This window comes from Salmo trutta, chromosome 14 (assembly GCF_901001165.1).
Source record: "Salmo trutta chromosome 14, fSalTru1.1, whole genome shotgun sequence".
NCBI lineage: Eukaryota > Metazoa > Chordata > Actinopteri > Salmoniformes > Salmonidae > Salmo > Salmo trutta.
In genome coordinates this window covers 41,674,052-41,699,341 of record NC_042970.1, presented here as the reverse complement: position 1 = coordinate 41,699,341, position 25,290 = coordinate 41,674,052, and the positions used below count along the sequence as shown (strand labels likewise).

General features: G+C 44.1%; 1 protein-coding gene across 14 annotated transcripts in view; it reads left to right on the top strand.

Moving 5' to 3' along the window:
* Window positions 1-25,290, top strand: part of LOC115208107 (calcium-dependent secretion activator 1) — a 161,509-nt gene that overhangs the window by 126,944 nt on the left and 9,275 nt on the right. For 2 of the 14 annotated variants that reach the window (XM_029775890.1, XM_029775892.1), the window contains 13 exons: window positions 1,877-2,013; window positions 2,499-2,686; window positions 3,912-4,013; window positions 4,183-4,246; window positions 4,456-4,579; window positions 7,425-7,493; window positions 16,159-16,265; window positions 16,972-17,001; window positions 17,616-17,624; window positions 19,223-19,379; window positions 20,965-21,106; window positions 22,152-22,316; window positions 24,009-24,164. In XM_029775890.1, the coding sequence (XP_029631750.1) occupies window positions 1,877-2,013; window positions 2,499-2,686; window positions 3,912-4,013; window positions 4,183-4,246; window positions 4,456-4,579; window positions 7,425-7,493; window positions 16,159-16,265; window positions 16,972-17,001; window positions 17,616-17,624; window positions 19,223-19,379; window positions 20,965-21,106; window positions 22,152-22,316; window positions 24,009-24,164 (1,450 nt within the window). Of the gene's footprint in view, window positions 1-1,876; window positions 2,014-2,498; window positions 2,687-3,911; window positions 4,014-4,182; window positions 4,247-4,455; window positions 4,580-7,424; window positions 7,494-8,506; window positions 8,543-16,158; window positions 16,266-16,971; window positions 17,002-17,615; window positions 17,625-19,222; window positions 19,380-20,964; window positions 21,107-22,151; window positions 22,317-24,008; window positions 24,165-25,290 lie in introns of all 14 variants that reach the window. The other 12 variants (XM_029775898.1, XM_029775896.1, XM_029775895.1 and 9 more) reach the window with 8 other exon arrangements.

Here is a 25,290-nt window from a genome sequence, read left to right as displayed (position 1 = left end):
AGCAAAGCCCCCCCACACCATCACACCTCCTCCTCCGTGCTTCACTGTGGGAACTACACGTGTGGAGATCATCCGTTCACCTATTCTGCGTCTCACAAAGACTCGGAGGTTGGAACCAAAAATCTCAAATTTGGACTCATCAGACCAAAGGACAGATTTCCACCGGTCTAATGTCCATTGCTCATGTTTCTTGGCCCAAGCAAGTCTCTTCTTATTACTGGTGTCCTTTAGTAGTTGTTTCTTTGTAGCAATTTGACCATGAAGGCCTGATTCACACTGTCTCCTCTGAACAGTTGATGATGAGATGTGTCTGTTACTTGAACTCTGAAGCATTTATTTGGACTGCTGTTTCTGAGGCTGGTAACTCTAATGAACTTATCCACTGCAGCAGAGGTAACTCTGGGTCTTCCATTCCTGTGGCGGTCCTCATGAGAGCCAGTTTTATCATAGCGCTTGAAAAAGCTGTCATCGAGGCAAAGGGTGGCTACTTTGAAGAATCTCAAGTATAAAATATATTTAGATTTGTTTAACACTTTTTTGGTTACTACATGATTCCATATGTGTTATTTCATAGTTGTGATGTCTTCACTATTATTCTACAATGTAGAAAATAGTAAAAAAAATAAGCAAAACCCAGGAATGAGTAGGTGTGTCCAGACCTTTGACTGGTACTGTATATGACCGCGTTTTCACAAATTTGATGATATAATCGTCATGCCTATTCAATACAGGACTAGGGACATGAACACGGATGTATGACGTAGGAACGCGTCACTTGCACATGATGTTGAGTCCCCCTTTTCATGCACATGCCATCTCATCACTGATAGTTTGAGATCTGACTATATACAGTATGTAGTGCAGAAATGGGAAGAAAATGTGGGAATGTCAATGTTTTTTTATCAGGTACTGGTTATATTCTGCTTTTAGGCTTCTCATCAATGTTTTTGTTAGATGAGAGTATTCTGGTTATTCAAATTATGCCACCACTGCCGTCATGACAGACAGAATACATATTTTTGTTGCAGAAGATGGTCATACATGAATACATGTCTCCTGTATTTTCCTATTGTTCTCTGTCCTCAACATATACACTGCCCGTTTAGATCTATTGGACAATCATACAACACTAATCAAATACCGTCAAAATCTATTTAAAAAACATGGCCACTCATTACTTGACCTGCTCCCAGAATGCATTTGGATGCAGATAAGCAGCTCCCTAGAGGCTTGTGTCCGCTACCCAACCTTCATAAAAATAGATGTATTCTATAGAATAGAAAACACTTAACTCTTACAGTTTTTAATCGACTAGACTTTCTCCATAAAACAGAGCTATTTACTCAGCTTAATATTTTTATTCAAAATCACACTGTACTCTGTTTTTGTTTTTCAGCTCACTGCCCATCATTTGTCAGGAACTTAGTGACATTAACCAATCAATCGCGAATGGCAGAATCTATTGAATACATATTACGAATGAGAATAGCATCCTATTCAATTTAACCCACCACTTTCTTAATACATGTTTTGAATCTAATATACCTAAAATGGTAGCCATTGAACAAAACAAAGCTGCATGCCAGCATTCACGTACTACAGTACGACAAAGCACTGGTCCCATTGAGCTTCGCTACAGATTCACATCAGTAGCTCCTTATTCCACAATCCCGATCAGCTCTATTGACTCTGTCTGAAATGATGCAAGTTGACAATGTAAAGCTGTAAGTGTTTATAATTTGCCCTAACAGTAGTCTTAGCCAGACAGGCCCAGTGTTGTGTTGAGGTAGAGAGAGATGCTGTACTATTTCTCTGTGCCTTACTGACACCCTCTTCCTCTGAATCCTGTCATTTTCCCTGTGCTGGTTGGACACAGACGCAGACAGAGCTCAGAAACATGGCATGGATGAGTTTATCTCGGCTAACCCCTGTAGCTTTGACCACGCCTCCCTGTTCGAGATCGTCCAGAGGCTCACGTTGGACCACAGGCTCAATGACACCTTCTGCTGTCTGGTGAGTGGCATTCTCCAAACCCACAGTATGGTGGAATGAGAATAAATACGGTCCAGGGCACTAAAAATATACTTTTGATCAAAATGCTGACATTTCTTGGAGCAAGGTACATTGTTAATGTGACTTAGGTCATGGTTCAGTCAGGGAAAGTTGTTTGTTTGGGATTGAGATCATGGTGCTAACCTCTTAAAAAAAGCTTGGATGTAATGTGTAGGGATGGTTCAGCACGGGCCAAGTGTTCTAGTCTAAACTGTTAAACCCCATCTCTGATATAATGTGTAGGGATGGTTCAGTCCAGGCCAGGTGTTCTAGTCTAAACTGTTAAACACCCTCTATGATGTTATGTGTAGGGATGGTTCAGCCGGGCCAGGTGTTCTAGTCTAAACTGTTAAACCCCTTCTCTGGGCCTCCCGAGTGGCATAGTGGTCTAAGGCACTGCAGTGCTTGATAATAACATAAAATAAACTCTCTGATGTAATGTGTAGGGATGGTTCAGCCCGGGCCAGGTGTTTGTCCTGGATGAGTACTGTGCCAGGAACGGCGTGCGGGGGTGTCACAGACACCTGGGTTACCTAGGGGACCTGCTGGAGAGGGCGGACAGAGGAGCCATGATCGACCCCACCCTGCTTCACTACAGCTTCGCTTTCTGCGCCTCCCATGTCCACGGTAACAGGTAAAATCTACACCTGATTGAACCCGGTCCTCCTGCTTGCCAATCCATAGTCTTAACCATTAGACCAAGAGGACATCCTCCAGGTCGGAGGGCGACATTTTGGACAAGTCAGTGCTCATCACGAGGTAGCACTGGCAATGCTAAATCACCAACATATCGCAAGAGAGATGGGTAAACGTTGTATCTCAAATACACACACACAAAGGTCTTCAGATAAAAGAAGAAGAGAAAGAAGGAAAGAAAAGCTGGCCATAGTAAGAGGACAAAAGAGTCAGAGTCATCAAACGCAGCAGAGCACCATTGCTTTATGATTTCCCATTGTTACGTCTTTGTTTGTCATGAACGTTTTGCATATTATTTATTAGGATTTTAATCATGTATTTTATGTGATCATGTCATCATTTTGTTCACTTGTTTTTATTAATCAGTTATATTTACCTTGGTTTCCACCGTATTCCTTTTTTCTTTTCCCTCCTTGTCTTTTGTTGCTTTATTCAGTCTCATTATGTCAATGTTGCTCATCCTCCCATGCATCCCTATAAAGTCAGAGAGGGCAGCAGTTACTGGGGGCCACTGATGGGTTGTGAGGGCCCCTGGGCCCCTGGCGGCGCCCAGACCCCAGAACCAGGGGCTGGCTCGAAACGGGGAAACAAAAAGATGAAGTTTAGAAAGAAAAGGGATTCCACATTTCAGCTCGTCCAAGAGCCCATCAGGTAAGATAATGTACTATAAAATGTACCTATAAGTACATAGCTACTTCAATTACCTCGTACCCATGCACATTGACTCGGTACTGGTACTCCCTGTATATAGCTATGCAATTTGTACCTATCATTGTTATTCATTATTCACTGTTTATTTATTTGTCGTGTGACTTTCTATTTTTATTACATTTTTTATCTTTAATTCTACACTGTTGAAAGAGACCCGGAAGTAAGCATTTCACTGTTAGTCTTCACCTATTGTTTACGAATCATGTGACAAATACAATTTGATTTGATGTTTGTCTGTGTAAGAAAGAACATTTACATTTGGTAAACATGCTGAAGAATGATTCTCTTTCACTCACACGAGCAGCAGTAAAATCATGGAGAACTAAAAGATGGCACTGTTTATGTGCAAATTGTTGTATTGTTCCTTTTTTGATGGACTCCAACTGGCGGCTCCACTACCGCATGATTCGCTGGGCTGATGTTGCGTTTGTATTCTATGATGTCATCCTAAGGCCTGACGGACTGGGAACGGTGAAGGTGGATGAAAAGGAGCGCTTTGAAGAAATCAAAGAGCGGTTGCGTGTGATCCTAGAACACCAGATCACTAACTTCAGGTGAGTGCTGCTGCCTACTGGTCCTATCTATCTATCTATCGATCCGATCGATCGAATGATGGATAGATGGAATAATGGAAAAGTATACTAATATTATACTATTCCATTGTTCTGTTGTCCATAGTGATTTTTATATTTCATTGTGATTCAACTGGCTTCTCTCGTGTAGATATTGCTTCCCGTTCGGACGTCCAGAGGGAGCCTTGAAGGCCACGCTGTCTTTGCTGGAAAGGGTTAGTACATTTTGATGACTGCAATCTTTTCATTTTCCTTTTACAGAAAATGTTCAGTTTATGAATGATTCAGATCCCATAGCTCATATAATCTCATATATATGCTAGAAAAAGGAAAAGGAAATTGAAAATGAAAACAAAACTGCAATAAACTGAAATTCAGTGGAAAGACTAAGGAAGACTTGTTCTGTCCTGTTCCTCACCCTCAGGTGCTGATGAAGGACATTGTGACTCCAGTCCCACAAGAGGAAGTGAAGGGAGTTATCCGTAAATGTCTGGAGCAGGCTGCACAGCTCAACTACGCTAAAATCACAGAATACGCCAAAATCGAAGGTAACTAGCCATGATTTACATATACAGACAATATGCAACAGCAGTTACTAACTCTGTTGGTAAATTCTTGGTTGCTGTTGCTTTAAAACCTGTAACTGGTTGTTTTTCTTTAGATGATGGTAACTGTTTTAGTACTTTTAGTGACTTTTCAGTAATTCTGGGGTTTTCCCATGTGGAACAGGAGTGTCAAACATTCTACTCTCATTTGGAAGTGACTTGTCATGACCACTTTGATTCCTTTCTTAGCATCCTACAGTGGGATTCTTTTCAAGATAACCTGGACCAGATTAACCTGGAGAAAAGAAGCACTAAAGACACATACTGAGAGCTCTTCATTTTTTTAGCACATGAATTCAAGAGAAACAGCATATACAGTATTTTTCCATTTGACAGATTGGTTGTCACTTGTTTGTCACTCAGCCAATTAACACTCCCCTTCGTTTCAGGCAGGCTGCTTTAGCTGTACTCTACTCTACTCTACTGTAGGTCGAGTTGGCTTTTTGTAGAGGTGTTGTGAGTAAAAATGCATTCAAATCCAAAGTTTTGGATTAAAGCCCTGTTTACTTGCCGGCCTGGCCCCCATGTTACTGTACCTTGAGTCTAGCTGTATCCTGGCCCCTGGCATGTGGTGATTTAACAGTATATATCTGGAATATACAGTATATTATAGCTACAGTATGCAGTAAACATACACTATATATACAAAAGTGTGTGGACACACCTTAAAATGAGTGAATTCAGCTATTTCAGCCACAACCGTTGCTGACAAGTGTATAAAAGCCATGCAATCTCCATAGACAAACATTGGCAGTAGAATAATCTTACTGAAAAGCTCAGTGACTTTCAACGCGGCACCATCATAGGATGCCACCTTTCCAACAAGTGAGAACATCACATTTCTGCCCTGCTAGAGCTGCCCCGGTCAACTGTAAGTGCTATTATTGTGAAGTGAAAACATCTACTGTAGGAGCAACAACGGCTCAGCCACAAAGTGGTAGGCCACACAAGCTCACAGTGCTGAAGCGCGTAGCGGGTAAAAATCATCTGTCCTCGGTTGCAACACTCCCTACCGAGTTCCAAACGGCCTCTGGAAGCAATATCAGCACAATAACTGCACACAAGCCTAAGATCACCATGCGCAATGCCCAGCCTCGGCTGTAGTGGTGTAAAGCTCACCGCAATTGGACTCTGGAGTAGTGGCGTTCTCTGGAGTGATGAATCACGCTTCATTATCTGAGAGTCCGACGAACGAATCTGGGTTTGGTGGATGCCAGGAGAACGCTACCTGCCCCAATGCATAGTTCCAACTGTAAAATTTGGTAGAGGAATAATGGTCTGGGGCTGTTTTTAATGGGTCGGGCTAGGCCCCTTAGTTCTAGTGAAGGGAAATCTTAACGCTACAGCATACAATGACATTCTTGACGATCCTGAGATTCCACCTTTGTGGCAAAAGTTTGGAGAAGGCCCTTTCCTGTTTCAGCATGACAATAACCCCGTGCACAAAGCGAGGCTCATACAGAAATGGTTTGTCGAGATTGGTGTGGAAGAACTTGACTGGCCTGCACAGAGCCCTGACCTCAACCTCACCGAACACCTTTGGGATGAATTAGAACGCCGACTGTTAGCCAAGCCTAATCGGCCAACATCAGCACCCAACCTCACTAATGCTCTTGTGGCAGAATGGAAGCAAGTCCCCGCAGCAATGTTCCAACATCTAGTGGAAAGGCTTCCCAGAAGAGTGGAGGCTGTTATAGCAGCAATGTGAGAACCAACTCCATATTAATGCCCATGATTTTGGAATGAGATGTGTGACGAGCAGGTGTCCACATACTTTTGGTCATGTAGTGTATATAGTAGCTAGAAGCAGATTTCCCCTGAACAGAACTCCCCTTCCTGACCCACTACTCCTTTCTGACTGTATCTCCACCCCTAGACTCCAGGGTCTATAATCTAAGATTTATCAAATAAATCTTACTTTGGCCCATCCCCTTCCTGGGGACCCTTGCCCTACTCTCCCTCTCCTTTTCCCTCTCTTTCTCTGTCTCTTACCTTATCTTTCCTCTTGTTCTTCCTGCGGACCATTACCCTCCTCTCCCTGTTCCTCTGTCTGCTGTCCACTTCCTCTCTCTCATCTCATTGGCTTCGCCACATTTATCACCTCACATTTCTGTGATATGTGGTTTTGAAGCCAATGAAAAAGAATGCTCGGATTGGGCACAGACAACCCAGCATCTGTTACCTGCATGTACTACAATACATTATGGAAAGGTTTGTCTTTATAGGTATGAACTAGCCACTACATAGAACCATTTCACCTTCAATTAGATATTTCAGTACTCTATTATTACTTGCAAAACACCATTTTGGTTTGCCTACAAAGTCACATGCAGTGTTTGCTTTGACATGCATGTCAACAGATTGATCCAAAACGTGTAGTCAATAACTAAAAAGACATACCCAGGGTTCCAAAGATACTAAGGTGTTTATCCCTCACTATCTGGAAGATATACCAAGTAGACCTATTTTTCCTATCCTTGTGGTGCTGTTGTTCCAATATTAAGAAAATAGTGGTAAAACACTAGTTATTGAACCCTGTCATCCGCAGCCCCAACCCAAGTCAATACTCACCATGGTTGTGTTCATTAGGCCACAAAATGAAAGAAAACAGACTGAACGAGTGGAGAACTACCTGCACTGTTTTCTGTTACGAAACATTTTGCTACAGTGTGCCCTAATGAACACAACTCAGGACAGTTCTCTGCCTTTCCATCTCCTCTGACCTATAACCTCTCACCCTAACCTCTGACCCCAGCCTCTTGCATGCCCCAATCCTCCTCTTTTGTAGGGAGAAAGAGGGAAATGTTTGAGCACCCTGTCTTCTGCTTGGCGTCACAAGTGATGGATTTAACCATCCGTGAGTACCTACCTCATCCTCCCCCTGTCTCTCCTCCCTCCCTCTTTCAACTTTCTTTCACCACATCACCCCCTCCCACCCTCCTCCCAGCTATGTCCACTCCTCCTTCCTCCTCTGTGCTTTTTTTATCCGTCGCTCATGTCTGCCGAGAGCGAGTGGGGAGAGAGAGAGCCAGTCTGGTCTGTGGAGGTCTGTCTGGGGAGACACTGCAACAGCACTGTAGTGGTCCTACTATCAGGGACCTACAGTCTCCCATCTGTCTGTGACCAACATGAATGATCTGTCGGTCTGGTCTGTAAGCTTCTTTCTTTTGGTTGGACATATGCCCATGCCCACCCATGTGACTTGAATGCATTTTTTACTTTGCTTCTGTGTTATCTCCTTCAGTCGTCTGGTCATGTGTCAGTGAGTGTGGGCTCACCACGCCACGCTGTGCGCTGGGACAGACAGGTATGATGCTATGTCACTGCCAGAGACAGAGAAACCCAAAGAGGGAGGCAGTAGAGCAGAGCAGCAGCTGCAGGCAGAGCTACGATACCAGGAGGACAGAAAGGATTGGGTGTACGCACACAGAGTTCCTATAATATGTATTTTAACTCGGCTCAACTCAACCCACCACCGGTCAATGTGTCCCGTCTTTGGTTGGTGCAGCTGTTGTTTGTCTTACGTCTAAGTTTACGACGGTCTAAAGCTGTGTCTGTCTGTTACTGTTAACTACATCCTGTTCTTGTTGCTTCTTTACTTTTGACTACTCCTTAGGCTAATGTCTCACTGTTTCAGCGTGTCTGTACCTACGTGTATGTCTGTGGAGTTTTGTCAATGATACGTCTGTCAACTACCTAACACACTCCTGCAGAGTTCCTGGTGTTCTCTCTAAAGGTCAAGGGTCAGATGGAGAAGACGAAAGAGTAAAATCTTGTCACTCTCTTCTGGAACATAAAATATTAACCATAGTGTGTTATAATCCTAAATATCTCCTCTTTTCTCTTCTCTCCTTCTCTCTCTGTTTCAAGTTGAGAAAGATAAAAAGCCGGATCCAAATGATCCAGGTGAAGCCCTGTTTGACTTTTAGCTTAGCCCCAATATACACCTACCCTAAACACACACACACACACACACTCATATACAGTTGAAGTTGGAAGTTTACATACACTTAGGTTGGAGTCATTAAAACTCGTTTTTCAACCACTCCACAAATTTCTTGTTAACAAACTATAGCTTTGGCAAGTCGGGTAGGACATCTACTTTGTGCATCACACAAGTAATTTTTCCAACAATTGTTTACAGACAGATTATTTCACTGTATCACAATTCCAGTGGGTCAGAAGTTTACATACACTAAGTTGACTGTGCCTTTAAACAGCTTGGAAAATTCCAGAAAATGATGTCATGGCTTTAGAAGCTTCTGATAGGCTAATTGACATCATTTGAGTCAATTGGAGGTGTACCTGTGGATGTATTTCAAGGCCTACCTTCAAACTCAGTGCCTCTTTGCTTGACATCATGGGAAAGTCAAAAGAAATCAGCCAAGACCTCAGAACAAAATTGTAGACCTCCACAAGTCTGGTTCATACCTGGGAGCAATTTTCAAACGCCTGAAAGTACCACGTTCATATGTACAAAGAATAGTACGCAAGTATAAACATCATGAGACCACACAGTCATCATACCGCTCAGGAAGGAGACGTGTTCTGTCTCCTAGAGATGAACGTACTTTGTTGCAAAAAGTGCAAATCAATCCCAGAACAACAGCAAAGGACATTGTGAAGATGCTGGAGGAAACAGGTACAGAAGTATCTATATCCACAGTAACACAAGTCCTATATTTACATAACCTGAAAGGCTGCTCAGCAAGGACGAAGCCACTGCTCCAAAACCGCCATAAAAAAAGCCAGACTACGGTTTGCAACTGCACATGGGGACAAAGATTGTACTTTTTGGAGAAATGTCCTCTGGTCTGATGAAACAAAAATAGAACTGCTTGGCCATAATGACCATCGTTATGTTTGCAGGAAAAAGGGGGAGGCTTGCAAGCCGAAGAACACCCTCTCAACCGTGAAGGGCAGGGGTGGCAGCATCATGTTGTGGGGGTGCTTTGCTGCAGGAGGGACTGGTGCACTTCACAAAATAGATGGCATCATGAGGGAGGAAAATTATGTGGATATACACTGCTCAAAAAAAGTAAAGGGAACACTTAAACAACACAATGTAACTCCAAGTCAATCACACTTCTGTGAAATCAAACTGTTCACTTAGGAAGCAACACTGATTGACAATACATTTCACATGCTGTTGTGCAAATGGAATAGACAACAGGTGGAAATTATAGGCAATTAGCAAGACACCCCCAATAAAGGAGTGGTTCTGCAGGTGGGGACCACAGACCATTTCTCAGTTCCTATGCTTCCTGGCTGATGTTTTGGTCACTTGTAAATGCTGGCGGTGCTGTCACTCTAGTGGTAGCATGAGACGGAGTCTACAACCCACACAAGTGGCTCAGGTCGTGCAGCTCATCCAGGATGGCACATCAATGCGAGCTGTGGCAAGAAGGTTTGCTGTGTCTGTCAGCGTAGTGTCCAGAGCATGGAGGCGCTACCAGGAGACAGGCCAGTACATCAGGAGACGTGGAGGAGGCCGTAGGAGGGCAACAACCCAGTAGCAGGACCGCTACCTCCACCTTTGTGCAAGGAGGAGCAGGAGAAGCACTGCCAGAGCCCTGCAAAATGACCTCCAGCAGGCCACAAATGTGCATGTCTGCTCAAACGGTCAGAAACAGACTCCATGAGGGTGGTATGAGGGCCCGACGTCCACAGGTGGGGGTTGTGCTTACAGCCCAACACCGTGCAGGACGTTTGGCATTTGCCAGAGAACACCAAGATTGGCAAATTCGCCACTGGCGCCCTGTGCTCTTCACAGATGAAAGCAGGTTCACACTGAGCACGTGACAGATGTGACAGAGTCTGGAGACGCCGTGGAGAACGTTCTGCTGCCTGCAACATCCTCCAGCATGACCGGTTTGGCGGTGGGTCAGTCATGGTGTGGGGTGGCATTTCTTTGGGGGGCCCACAGCCCTCCATGTGCTTGCCAGAGGTAGCCTGACTGCCATTAGGTACCGAGATGAGATCCTCAGACCCCTTGTGAGACCATATGCTGGTGCGGTTGGCCCTGGGTTCCTCCTAATGCAAGACAATGCTAGACCTCATGTGGTTGGAGTGTGTCAGCAGTTCCTGCAAGAGGAAGGCATTGATGCTGTGGACTGGCCTGCCCGTTCCCCAGACCTGAATCCAATTGAGCACATCTGGGACATCATGTCTCGCCCCATCCACCAACGCCACGTTGCACCACAGACTGTCCAGGAGTTGGCGGATGCTTTAGTCCAGGTCTGGGAGGAGATCCCTCAGGAGACCATCCGCCACCTCATTAGGAGCATGCCCAGGCGTTGTAGGGAGGTCATACAGGCACGTGGAGGCCACACACACTACTGAGCCTCATTTTGACTTGTTTTAAGGACATTACATCAAAGTTGGAACAGCCTGTAGTGTGGTTTTCCACTTTCATTTTGTGACTCCAGACCTCAATGGGTTGATAAATTGGATTTCCATTGATTATTTTTGTGATTTTGTTGTCAGCACATTCAACTATGTAAAGAAAAAAGTATTTAATAAGATTATTTCTTTCATTCAGATCTAGGATGTGTTGTTTAAGTGTTCCCTTTATTTTTTGGAGCAGTATGTTAAAGCAACATCAAGACATCAGTCAAGAAGTTGAAGCTTGGTCACAAATGGGTCTTCCAACTGGACAATGACCCCAAGCATACTTCTAAAGTTGTGGCTTAAGGACAACAAGTCAAGGTACTGGAGTGGCCATCACAAAGTCCTGACCTCAATCTTATAGAAAACGTGTGGGCAGAACTGAGAACCATGTGCGAGCAAGGAGGCCTACAAATCTGACTCAGTTACACCAGCTCTGTCAGGAAGAATGGGCCAAAATTCACCCAACTTATTGTGGGAAGCTTGTGGAAGGCTACCCGAAATGTTTGACCCAAGTTAAACAATTTAAAGGCAATGCTACCAAATACTAATTGAGTGTATGTAAACTTCTGACCCACTGGGAATGTGATGAAATAAATCTCTACTATTATTCTGACAAGACAGTGAATTTTTACTAGGAATAAATGTCCGGAATTGTGAAAAACTGAGTTTAAATGTATTTGACTAAGGCGTATGTAAACTTCCGACTTCAGCTATAAATATATATATATATATATTTGAGAGCGCGAGAGAGTGCCTTCGGAAAGTATTCAGACCACCTGACTTTTCACATTTTGTTACATTACAGCCTTATTCTAAAATTGATTAAATTGTGTTTTCTTGTCATCAATCAACACACAATACCCCATAATGACAAAGTAAAACAGGTATTTAGAAATTTTTGCAAATTTTTACTCCGTACTTTGTTGAAGCACCTTTGGCATCGACTACAGCTTCGAGTCTTCTTGGGTATGACGCTACAAGCTTGGCACACCTGTGTTTGGGAATTTTCTCCCATTCTTCTCTGCAGATCCTCTCAAGCTCTGTCAGGTTGGATGGGGAGCGTTGCTGATCAGGTTCAAGTCCGGGCTCTAATTGGGCCACTCAAGGACATTCAGAGACTTGTCCCGAAGCCACTCCTGCATTGTCTTGGCTGTGTGCTTAGGGTTGTGGTCCTCTTGGAAGGTGAACCTTCGCCCCAGTCTGAGGTCCTGAGCACTCTGGAGCAGGTTTTCATCAAGGATCTCTCTGTACTTTACCCCGTTCATCTTTCCCTCGATCCTGACCGCTGAAAAACATCCCGACAGCATGATGCTGCCACCACCATGCTTCACCGTAGGGATAGTGCCAGGTTTTCTCCAGACATGACGCTTGGCATTTAGGTCGAAGAGTTTAATCCTGGTTTCATCAGACCAGAGAATCTTGTTTCTCATGGTCTGAGAGTCTTTATGGGCCTTTTGGCAAACTCCAAGTGGGCTGTCATGTGCCTTTTACTGAGGAGTGGCTTACGTCTGGCCACTCTACCATAAAGGCCTGATTGGTGGAGTGCTGCAGAGATGGTTGTCCTTCTGGAAGCTTCTCCCATCTCCACAGAGAAACTCTAGAGTTCTTTCAGAGTGACCATAGGGTTCTTGGTCACCTCCCTGACCAAGGCCCTTCTCCATGCTTGCTCCGTTTGGCCGTGCGGCCAGCTCTAGGAAGAGTCTTGGTGGTTCCAAACTTCTTCCATTTAAGAATAATGGAGGGCACTGTATTTTTGGGGACCTTCAATGCTGCAGAAATGCTTTGCTGTCCTTCCCCAGATCTGTACCTCGACACAATCCTGTCTCGGAGCTCTACGGACAATTCCTTTGACCTCATGGCTTGGTTTTTGCTGTAACATGCATTGTCAACTGTGGGACCTTTTTTATAGACTGTTGTGTACATTTCCAAATCATGTCCAATCAATTTCATTTACCACAGCTGGATTCCAAACAAGTTGTAGAAAAATCTCAAGGATGATCAATGGAAACTGGATGCACCTGAGCTGAGTTTTGAGTCTCATAGCAAAGGGTCTGAATATGTATGTAAATAAGGTATTTCTGTTTTTTATTTGTAAAACAGTAATTTCTCAACCTGTTTTCACTTTGTCGTTATGGGGTATTGTGAGTAGATTGCTGAGGATTTTTTTTGTTGGTCTTTTATCCATTTTAGAATGAGGCTGTAACGTAACAACATTTGGAAAAAATCAAGGGGTCTGAATGTTTTCCGAAGGCACTGTTTAAATAAATATATATATTATGTAACCACATACACATTTAAACACGCACATAAACCCTCTCAAATTCCCCCTCATTTCTTGGCATGCCAACATTTAGCAAACTATTATTTGTGCAGAGATTGTGTTACTTTATAACAGTCATTTTCAGGGAAATGTATTTGAATTCAATTCGTGAATTGAATACAGAGGTGCATGTTTCAATTCATGAAATTGTTTTCCATCGTTTTTCCTGATGTGATACATTGAATAAAGGTAAATAAATCTGAAACTGATCAAGAAAAACAATCTCTCACAAATACACATAAAAAGGTAGCATCTCCAATGTGTTGAGAGAAATAATGCAATATGAGTTTACCTCAATATATCTGGCTATCAGTATTCAAATACACACTGAGGAAAATGTTGCATTATTATTTCATTGTCACACAACATAGAATCTGGAAGATTGTATGCAAAATGATAAGTCCATTCTCTGATAACATGACATATTTCAAAACAATTGAACACATGGGATATGGATGAAGTATGATACATTTGACAATGGCAATACATTATCATTCTGCTCATTATACTTCTAAGGACCAATATAAATGCTCTGCAAGGAGTCTTCTGCCATTCCCCTGGAACTGCATGACCCCCTTTTAGCTATGCTGTGGGGTTCAGGGTCCTTTTAGAATGCATGGCTAGTTGGCTACATAATAGAACAGTTAGTACATAATCACACAACAAACCTTAGTGTATGACGTGACAAAAAAATTATGAGAATAAATAGGATGCATCGAACTTAACAAATATAAACTCAGCAAAAAAAGAAACGTCCCTTTTACAGGACCCTGTCTTTCAAAGATAATTTGTAAATATTCTAAATAACTTCACAGATCTTCATTGTAAAGGGTTTAAACACTGTTTCCCATGCTTGTTCAATGAACCATAAACAATTAATGAACATGCACCTGTGGAATGGTCGTTAAGACACTAACAGCTTACAGACAGTAGGCAATTAAGGTCACAGTTATGAAAACTTAGGACACTAAAGAGGCCATTCTACTGACTCTGAAAAACACCAAAAGAAAGATTCCCAGGGTCCCTGCTCATCTGCGTGAACGTGCATTAGGCATGCTGCAAGGAGGCATGAGGACTGCAGATGTGGCCAAGGCAATAAATCGCAATGTCCGTACTGTGAGATGCCTAAGACAGCGCTACAGGGAGACAGGACGGACAGCTGATCGTCCTCGCAGTGGCAGACCATGTGTAACAACACCTGCATAGGATCGGTACATCCGAACATCACACCTGCGGGACAGGTTAGGGTGGCAACAACAACTGCCCGAGTTACACCAGGAATGCACAATCCCTCCATCAGTGCTCAGACTGTCCACAATAGGTTGAGAGAGGCTGGACTGAGGGCTTGTAGGCCTGTTGTAAGTCAGGTCCTCACCAGACATCACCGGCAACAACGTCGCCTATGGGCACAAACCCACCGTCGCTGGACCAGACAGGACTGGCAAAAAGTGCTCTTCACTGACGAGTCGTGGTTTTGTCTCACCAGCGGTGATGGTCAGATTAGTGTTTATCGTCGAAAGAATGAACGTTACACCGAGGCCTGTACTCTGGAGCGGGACCGATTTGGAGGGTCCGTCATGGTTTGGGGCGATATGTCATCATCGGACTGAGGTTGTTGTCATTGCAGGCAATCTCAACGCTGTGCGTTACAGGGAAGACATCCTCCTCCCTCATGTGGTACCCTTCCTGCAGGCTCATCCTGACATGACCCTCCAGCATGACAATGCCACCAGCCATACTGCTCATTCTATGCGTGATTTCCTGCAAGACAGGAATGTCAGTGTTCTGCCATGGCCAGCAAAGAGCCCGGTTCTCATTCCCATTGAGCACGTCTGGGACCTGTTGGATCAGAGGGTGAGGGCTAGGGCCATTCCCCGCCAGAAATGCCCAGGATCTTCCAGGTGCCTTGGTGGAAGAGTGGGGTAACATCTCACAGAAAGAACTGGCAAATCTGGTGCAGTCCATGAAGAGGAGATGCACTGCAGTACTTAATACAGCTGGTGGCCACAACAGATACTGACTGTTACTTTTGATTTTGATCCCCCTTTGTTCAGGGACACATTATTCCATTTATGTTAGTCACATGTCTGTGGAACTTGTTCAGTTTATGTCTCAGTTTTTGAATCTGTTACGTTCATGAAAATATTTACACATGTTAAGTTTGCTGAAAACAAACGCAGCTGACAGTGAGAGGACGTTTCTTTTTTTGCTGAGTTTATGATACATGTGGTATGATGAATTTACCAATATTATCTCTGTACAGTTCTATGTACAGTTCTATGTCCTCATTATTTCAAATTAATTTGAGCCGTCCAATTGAACGTTCTGATGTTTTGCTCATTTTGACACATTATCATTAATGTTCTGACGACCTCATTTCACCACATTAAACTGTCCTAACGAATTTTATGTCAGCCGATGATGTATGAAATAACAGTGTCCAGGTACACCGTAGGTCTTACAAACGATATTTGTTACAAACTCAACATCAATAATCCCAGGCAGAAAAAGCATTAAGAGCACAAGAGCATTTTGCATGATGAGTATAACAAAGATTTTGGTTTCTCCATGGGATAGATTTAGTCAGTCGACTGACTGTTTTGGCCGATATCTCCTCACATTGACTGTCTACAGACAATGCTCCAGTGGCAGTTTATATTGCGTGCATGCTTTAGAAACCATACGACACAGCATAAGCACTTTCGTCTTTTGTTTCAACGTTTTCTGGGGTTAACCATACAGATGGGAACTGTTAGCCACCCCTCTCTCTGCCTAACTAACCCCTTCCTTACCCCTAATCCTTCTGCTCCAGAGAACGTAGGCCGGTTAGTCACGCCCGCCAAAAAACTTGAGGACACTATTCGCCTGGCCGAGCTAGTCATAGAGGTCCTCCAGCAGAACCAGGAGCATCATGCGGAGGTGAGTGGGTAACTCCTCCTCTTCTCCTTCTCTCATCCCTCTCTTTATCTATCTCACGTCTTTACCTCCTCCGACACCTGGGCATGGAGGAGGGAGCTAGTCTATTCCTTCCTGACACCTGTTCATATATAGCGCTGTCTTTGTGCATGGGTAACTTAAAGAATAAAAAAAAAATGTCATCAAAGATTTAATACACAGGTAGAAATCCTTAATGGGAGATGAATAATGGATGTTAACATTGTACCAGTGCACAATTTATACCAAAGGAGGCATTTTAAAGTGGGAGAGTGGTGAAGTGTGCCGTTTCCTTCTCCACTGACTCAAAATTCATAACCCCAGTGGTGCAATGCTACATAAAACATTGGTTACCTTGAAAGATGGTAATGCCTGATTTGATTTCAGCTTATTGTGTACAGTAGAGTACAGAACATTACAGGTAGCTCTAATGTAGGCTAGCTGCTCCTAGTCATGCTGTACAGTAGGTGAAGCATGCTCATTCAGTGTTACTTTAGCTGAGAAGCTGGAACATGAAATAGAAACAGCACTAAATAGGTTTCCCTTTTCCTCTGTATTTGCCTAAAACTATAATAAATGAATGTAAAAGCATGATGAGCATGTATAGAAGATCTACAGGTGATCCTATGGGATCAATAAGATGAATGCAGATAAGCAGATGTATTCTATCTCTCTGACATATGCTTGACAGGCTGCAGTCACAAGTTCTGGAGATCAATCGGTACAGTATAATTATTTATCTTTCTCCTCAGACCCATCACAAACCTCCTCTCCCTATCTATCGCATGTTGGCCTGCACAGAGGCTGCCCTTAGTGTTATAAGGCTGAGGGGAATCCACTAGAGAGGGATGGGTGGCTGTTGTGTGTTGGTTCAGAAACATCAGCTAACATGCTGACTGTAACGCACCGCCATACTATAGGCTGCACAACATCCCTTTGATCATAGAGCATGTCCATGGGGCCATAGCGACTAGTCTTCTTCTCTCTAGCAGCATGATGAAGTGAGATATGCCACAGTATACTCTTTGTGGTTCTTTTAGGGTTTGATTGAATCCCAAACTCCACCATGAACATAAATGTGTCTATCCTCTCCTTACTCCATCCAGCTTTAAGTTCGGGTTTCAAATCGCGGTTCACTCTCTTTGAACATTTAGAACATTCCTCCTCCTTCCGGCTTCTCCTCTTCCATCTCTCTGCTTTCCCTTTTTCCGTCTAAGAATTGTTCCTCCACTCAGTAATCCTTTAAAGAAATGCTTGATGCTATAGATATATTAATGTGACTATCCTCCCTGTGTTTTCACTGTCTGTATGATCGGTGATGTTCGCTCCCTGCAGGGCAAAGAGGTATGTGGTGAGGTTGAATGAGAACCCCCCTCCCCCCTCTAACCCTCTAGTGGTTTGTGCATGTCCAGTAGATGCCCTGCCCCCATTTCTTTGACGTGTTGGTACAGTCCAGGACTGCTCTTTTGGGCTTGTTTTATTGGGACTGTTGTGAATGATGGTGCCTGCGGCAGCACTGGAGCCTGTAACTTCTCTGGCTGATACGGAGCACTGAGCTTGGGCATGCTGTCGAGGCCTGGGCCTTGCCTGTGTTCCCTTCCCCCAACATAGGATGGAACACCCAGTTTACCTGTCCACCCCCCCCCCCATCCCCACCCACTCCTCTCCCTGAGTCCACACTCTCCCCTGCCCTGTGTATGATGATGATAGTGATGATGTTAGTGATTATGATGATGGAGCACAGCTTGGTCTTCTGCCTGTACTGTAGCACCAATAATTTGTAGCATTGTAAATAGTCGGGCAGGGGGTGGGCATGTAAGTGGTCAGACAGGTAAGTGAGGACTTGACTGCAGTGCCGTCCCCCTGCGCTGTGCTAGCTACAGTCCCTCTATGGCAGATGTTTTTCCAGGGGTATCGATTCAATATGGAATAAAAGCATGCAGCATAACAGGAATGATTATTCGTCCCGTCAAGTTTTTCCAACGATGAGCAGATAACCCAAGCCCAGACTGCAAGCACAGCAGCAAAATCGATAGAAGCAGAAAGGTCAATGGAAATAGACATGGAAAAATACCTCTTTCTGGCCTACTAAGTACCATTGTTTACCCTAACTTGTAGTCCCAAAATATCTGGGAAAACCATATCAAGATCACTGGTTTGTCCAGAAATTGTCCCTCTGGAAACCCTGTAGCTAGTAGAGAAGCTATGTGCTGCAGTCTGCGGTCAGTGTGCCTACTTCCTATTATATGGCTGAGAGCAGTGCATGGACATGACCTGTGTCACATTCACATCTAATGAGGAGTGTTCTGTTGGTATGGCAACGATGTGAATGGTGGAAACCCGAGGTCCTTCCTGGTCCTGGTGAGCATGTAGGGAGTTTTCCACCTCAGTCTGCATGAGAAAAGGCACCCCCCCCCCCCGGCTGTGACCCTCCCTCAATCTAGAGATATCTGATCAATGATCAATGAGTAGAACAGAATGGATCAGCTTCGTGATGTCATTACGCTATTACTGGCTTTGTGTATAAATGTATTGTAAACTTGTTCTCACGTTGGTGGGAGGCTATCTAAGGTTTCAATCAGCCCCGACCCCTTTAGTCTTCACCAGAAAGAGCTGTGGATTGGTTTTACTCATTCTTGGAGAACACGTGGGTTTGCAAGGCTACAGACATCCTTTACTACAGCTAACTGCGTATAATCACTACATTTAATGGTCCACCTACCTACACATGATATATCAGTCCACAGTGCTATGCTGGCGTGGGGTTTGTTAGAGCTCTGATTAGCTCCAGTACGTGTGTGATCCTCCTGAGTCTGCTCTGCTCCCTTTCTGTCCTGCCTGCTCTACCTCACATCCTCACACCCTGACTGGGGATTGTGTTCACCGTTCACCCCCTCCTTGGTTCTGTCCCTGTCCTGTCCGTGGTATCTGTGTGTGTCTAGGCCTTTGCCTGGTGGTCTGACCTGATGACGGAGCACGCTGAGACCTTCCTGGCCATGTACGCCGTGGACATGGACGCTGCTCTGGAGATCCAGTCTCCTGAGAGCTGGGACAGCTTCCCTCTCTTCCAGCTGCTCAACGACTTCCTCCGAACTGACTGTATGTTTCATGTTTCTCTTCTATATACACCAATGGCCCTCTCCAACCAATAAACATTAAGGAACAAGTTAGAATTGGAATGTGAAAGGGCTTAACCACCCATTCAAAAATGTTTACCCACCTTAAATAGCTAAAATTGGTTCTAGCTTTTTTTCCCCAGGAAACATAGATAGACGTAGGATAGGGAAAGGGGGATACCTAGTCAGTTCTACAACTGAATGCATTCAACTGAAATGTGTCTTCTGCCTTTAAACCAACCCCTCTGAATCAGAGAGGTGCGGGGGACTGCCTTAATCAACATCCAGGTCTTTGGGAGCTCAGGGAACAGTGGGTTAACTGCCTTGCTCATGGGGAGAATGACAGATTTTTCCCTTGTCAGCTCGGTGATTTGATCCAGCAAACTTTCAGTTACTGGCGCAACGCTCTTACCACTGCCGCCCATGTGTTAGCCACTCTTCCATTCAGACCAGATTCAATCAATCAAATGTATTTATAAAGCCCTTCTTACATCAACTGATGTCACAAAGTGCTGTAAACCCAGCCTAAAACCCCAAACAGCAAGCAATGCAGGTGTTTGAAGCACGGTGGCAAGATGTTCAAATGTTCATAGATGACCAGCAGGGTCAAATAATAATAATCACAGTGGTTGTCGAGGGTGCAACAGGTCAGCACCTCAGGAGTAAATGTCAGTTGGCTTTTCATAGCCGATCATTGAGAGTATCTCTACCGCTCCTGCTGTCTCTAGAGAGTTGAAAACAGCAGGTCTGGGACAGGTAGCACGTCAGGTGAACAGGTACCATAGCCACAGGCAGAACTGTTGAAACTGGAGCAGCAGCACGACCAGGTGGGCTGGGGACAGCAAGGAGTCATCAGGCCAGGTAGTCCTGACGCATGGTCCCAGGGCTCAGGTCATCAGAAAGAAAGAAAGAAAGAAAGAAAGAAAGAAAGAAAGAAAGAAGGAAGGAAGGAAGGAAGGAAGGAAGGAAGGAAGGAAGGAAGGAAGGAAGGAAGGAAGGAAGGAAGGAAGGAAGGAAGGAAGGAAGGAAGGAAGGAAGGAAGGAAGGAAGGAAAAAAGAAAGAAAGAATTAGAGAGAGCATACTTAAATTCACACAGGACACCGAATAAGACAGGAGAAATACTCCAGATATAACAGACTGACCCTAGCCCCCCGACACATAAACTATTGCAGCATAAATACTGGAGGCTGAGATGAGAGGTCGGGAGACACTGTGGCCCCGTCCGACGATACCCCCAGGACAGGGCCAAACAGGTAGGATATAACCCCACCCACTTTGCCAAAGCACAGCCCCCACACCAATAGAGGGATATCTTAAACCACCAACTTACCATCCTGAGACAAGGCCGAGTATAGTAAAACAATAAAACACACACTGTACTGTGCCACACACACACGGCTTGGTCCTGCGCCTCTGAGAAGTTTATGCTATAATATCAATATGGTATTCTCGCTCTCTCTCTCCTGCATAGATCACTGCCCCTCTGTAGTGTTTATAGCTATAATAACTATATACCAATATATATGTAGTTATAATCTCTCTATTCTCTCTCTTCTTCTGCTTCTAGATCACCTGTGCAATGGGAAATTCCACAAACACCTGCAGGACCTCTATGCTCCCCTGGTGGTTAGATATGTGGACCTGATGGAGTCCTCCATCGCTCAGTCTATCACCAGGGGCTTTGAGGGAGAGTCCTGGGTGCCTGTAAAGTAAGGGGCCGTCCTTCCTCACACTAACTGTCTGGTCTAGGAGAGGCCAGGAGAGAGACACTCCTATAAGACTACTATATTTAGGAGAGCAGTCATGTTGTTCACTCCTTATTGACTGCCTCAGCACACTCCTCAGCCAGAGCAGTTTGAGGAGAGTAATAGATAAGGAGTTTATTTTCTGATAAGGAAAACCTATCCCAAAAGGCATTCATAAAACGTTTATTAGGAGACATAGGTCTCGGAAATTAGTTTTTCGAACTCCAGAAACAAATGAAACCTGAATATGATGGTAGCTATGACTCATACGGTATTATTAAAAAAATATTTGTTTTGTGATTAGAAGCTTCAAGCTTTAGCGGATATTGTGCGGTAAACTTGCAAAAGTGCAACGGGCAATACTGTGCCACATTCGGGACCCTCATCCCAGACTAGGTCACATGTAGTTTAGTTGAAGTCAATCTCCAATATTTCCATCCTTTTGTTTTGTGGACTAACGCTCATAGTGTGTGCTTTGAAATGTCACTAGGGACAGAAGCTCTCCAGTGTATTTTGTGTTGCTAATTTGCTCTTTTTCACTTTATAACCAATACTTATTGATTTGTCATGCCATTTACATTTGCGTTGCTTTCTTTTAAATGAAGCTCTTTACAAAGCTCTAAACCTCAAAGGAAAATACATATTTATAGACAATAGGTCTTTTGGATAACTTTGCTCTTTTGCCTTACTGCTCTTTTTATATATATATATATATATATATATATATATATATATATGCATACAATCCACCGCTTATTCTGAATGTAGTAGGTCCTCTTTTTGTATGTGCTTCAGAAAACAACTGCTTCTCTAACTGTTGCTCTTGTCTGTGTGTGCTACTTTTACGTATTATGTCTGAAGATGATCCGTTTCTTTGTGTGACTTCTCCTCTTGTGTTCTGGATTTGATTACTTTTACTGCACAGTTTCACATGGCTTTGAACTGCAGCAGCATCCACATTACCACTGTTCTGGATTTATTTTGTTCTTTTTGTCTGTCTCTTCTGCAGGAGTTTGACAAGTAATCTGCCCAATGTGAATCTCCAAATACCAAATGTCAACCTCCAAATTCCCAAAGTACCAAATCTGCCGCCAGTAGCAGGACTATCAGTTAACCTTCCAACAATGCCTAGTTTTTCCACCCCGTCATGGATGGCTGCTATCTATGACCCTGAGTGTGTATTCAACTAGTTCACCTTAGATTTATGTGCATCAGCAACTTGTTGCCTTGGTATGAAGATGTCCCCTAGGTCCACTTGTCGCAGGTCATCGACAATAGAAGGCCAAATTAAAATATTGATTTAGATTTCGAAATGTCTTTGCCAATGACTTGCTTAGGTATTATGTGAGGGAAGATAGCTTTTTTTGGTCAACTACATAGGCTAGTGCGCACCACACACATTACAGACGCATTACGGATACCATTCCGTTCCTCAAATAAAATCTGGGGTGAACAGTCTTTACCGATCCTGTCATGTTCATGCCAAGAGCACTGCAAGAGGGTTACGCACAGTAGTTTAGGCTTGTTTAAAGTTTAGACTTGTTTGTTATTGAAATGAGTGGCTATTTGACAAGCTCTCATTTCCTCTCAACATGCATGCAGTTGAGCTGTGAGGTATAGAGATACAGATCCAAACCATGTTTCACTGGAAGTTTTGGTCTTGTTGCACTGAAATTTATTGTAACAGTGGGCATTATGATAATCTGGAATTTTCTGTTCAATGTGTATCTCTCCGCCTCTCTCCTACAGTTTTCACTAGCTGTAAAGAATGCAGTGGTTAGTCCGTAGTGCTCATGAAAATGTGACTGTACCAGTGATTGCTTATGGAAGGTACAGTTGAACATCGCATCAGCACCCTGTGTGAATACCGCTGGTCCTGGCTCACATGACTGTCTGTGGCCAGTGGGATAGGGTGGGCGGGGTCAGGTGGTCAAAGGGTGGGATCATAGAAATTGAATCACAAGAATGGACATCCCCATTCTAGTCAATGGGTATTTCTGTTCTAGTGGTTTTATTTCTACAGTTGGGGTGGGTAAGTGGGTAGAGATTCTTCCCGGTGGTATCTGGGTGGGTGGATTGTTTGCTCGATGCTCCGAAGCAACCACCACTTCAGTGCAGCTGGCATCCAACGCAGTAGAGATCTGCCCCCTCTCCTGTCCTCCTTTCCTCTTCTCCTCCTCCTTTTCCTGCATCCCCCTATCCCAGTCAGCACTACCTAGGATGGCAGCACCTTCAGACAGGACTGCATGGTGTGTTTAATAGCTACTGTACTGTAGGATACCCACCCAGTACCACCAGCCTGAGGACATGGGGGGGGGGGGGGGGGGGGTGTGAGAGAGTGGGCTGCTCTTTTGGAGTTTTATTTTCTGTGATTGATCATGTATACTCCAAACAAATCCAAGTTCAATAGAGATAAATTAAACCTACTTTTGAACACACAATGATAGCCATGTTTCAAGACACGCCCTCCCTCACCTCTCCACTCCCCTGTGTTGTATTACAGACACAAGTCAGTGTGTGCGATATCTGCAGTGACTATCCTGCATGAACCCACTCCACACCTAAAAGGTTATTAATAACCAAGTGCGACAGCATGGTTATTGAAATGTTATTTTCAACCCTGTCCTCTTATTTTTCCCATACACTGGCTGTCTGTCTAAAGTGATGATTTGTTATTTATAAGTGAAGTTAATATGAGGGAAATTACTCTGAAACAGTCGGCCGGTGTGTGGTCAGAATAAAGGACCTTTGACCCCAGTGTTGAGATGTGGATGACCAGCATCCTCCTCTACATCCCCCTGACCCCTCTATCTTCTGTGACCTTTGGTTTCTGACCTGTGTGTGTTTGGGTACCGGTGGTGTGCAGCAATGGCTCTGGGACGTCGGAGGACCTGTTTTGGAAGCTGGAGGCCCTGCAGACCTTCATCAGGGACCTACACTGGCCCGAGGAGGAGTTCGCCAAACACCTGGAGAACCGCATGAAGCTCATGTCCAGCGACATGATTGAGAATTGCGTCAAACGGTGTGTGTGTGTGTTGTGTGTGTGTGTATGTGTACTGTCTGTCTGGGTGTGTTATTGTCTGTGTGTTTTGTCGGTATTGGTGTGTGTGGGGGTCGGTGTCTGTGTTAATTTCATCAACAATAACTATGACGAGAAATACTTGTCAACGACCTATTTTTCCAGACTAAAACTATGACGATAATGAGACGTGATGCCCTGGAATAAAAACAATAACTATTACAAATTACTTTTCATTTTAGTCAACGAAAATGTGACGAGACGAGACTTCCAAGTGAGACTAATGGGAATTTTTATTTGACATGAAGCTCCTTTTCATCTGTTTCGTTCCATTCATAAGCATGCATGCAGAATATTTAATGCAATCCTCTCATTGAAAGAATTGACATCTTTCAGTTGCGTGGTCTGATTGAGCTGATCTGCCCTGCTTTCACCCACACAGCTCCCAGGCGGTCACTTGAGTCACTTGTCAATCTTTTGAACTGATGCGAAGCCAAGACACTTGACTTATAACTAACCTCAACTAGAAACAATGTTTATGGCCTCCTGAGTGGCGCAGTGTTCTAAGGCATTGCAGTGCTTGAGGTGTCACTACAGACCCGGATTCGATACCAGGCTGTGTCACAACTGGCTGTGACCGGGAGTCCCATAGGGTAGCACACAATTGGCCCAGCGCTGTCTGTGTTAGGGGAGTTGGGGTGCTTTGGCTGGGGTGCTTTATTTGGCTCATCACGCTTTAGTGACTCCTTGTGGTGGTCCGGGCTCCTGCAGGCTGACTCGGTCATCAGTTGAATGGTGTTTCCTCTGATACATGCTTCCGGGTTAAGCGGATGGGGTGTTAAGAAGCGCATCATGTGGCACATGGCTCGACCTTCACCTCTCCCGAGCCCGTTGGGGAGTTGCAGTGATGAGACAAGGTCATAAAAGGGGGATAACAATGTTTACTCTCTCTTACTTTCATGTAGGTTATTTTTGCTTTGAATAAATAACATGCACGCTGTTATGTATTCATCTGTGTTGCCGAATCTTGCTCCACGGTCAGCAAATGCGAGTTGTGGTTGCTTTTTTCCTATGGGAAAAACAAATGCTATTTGTTGACTATTAGTAGTACATTAATATTTTTGGCATT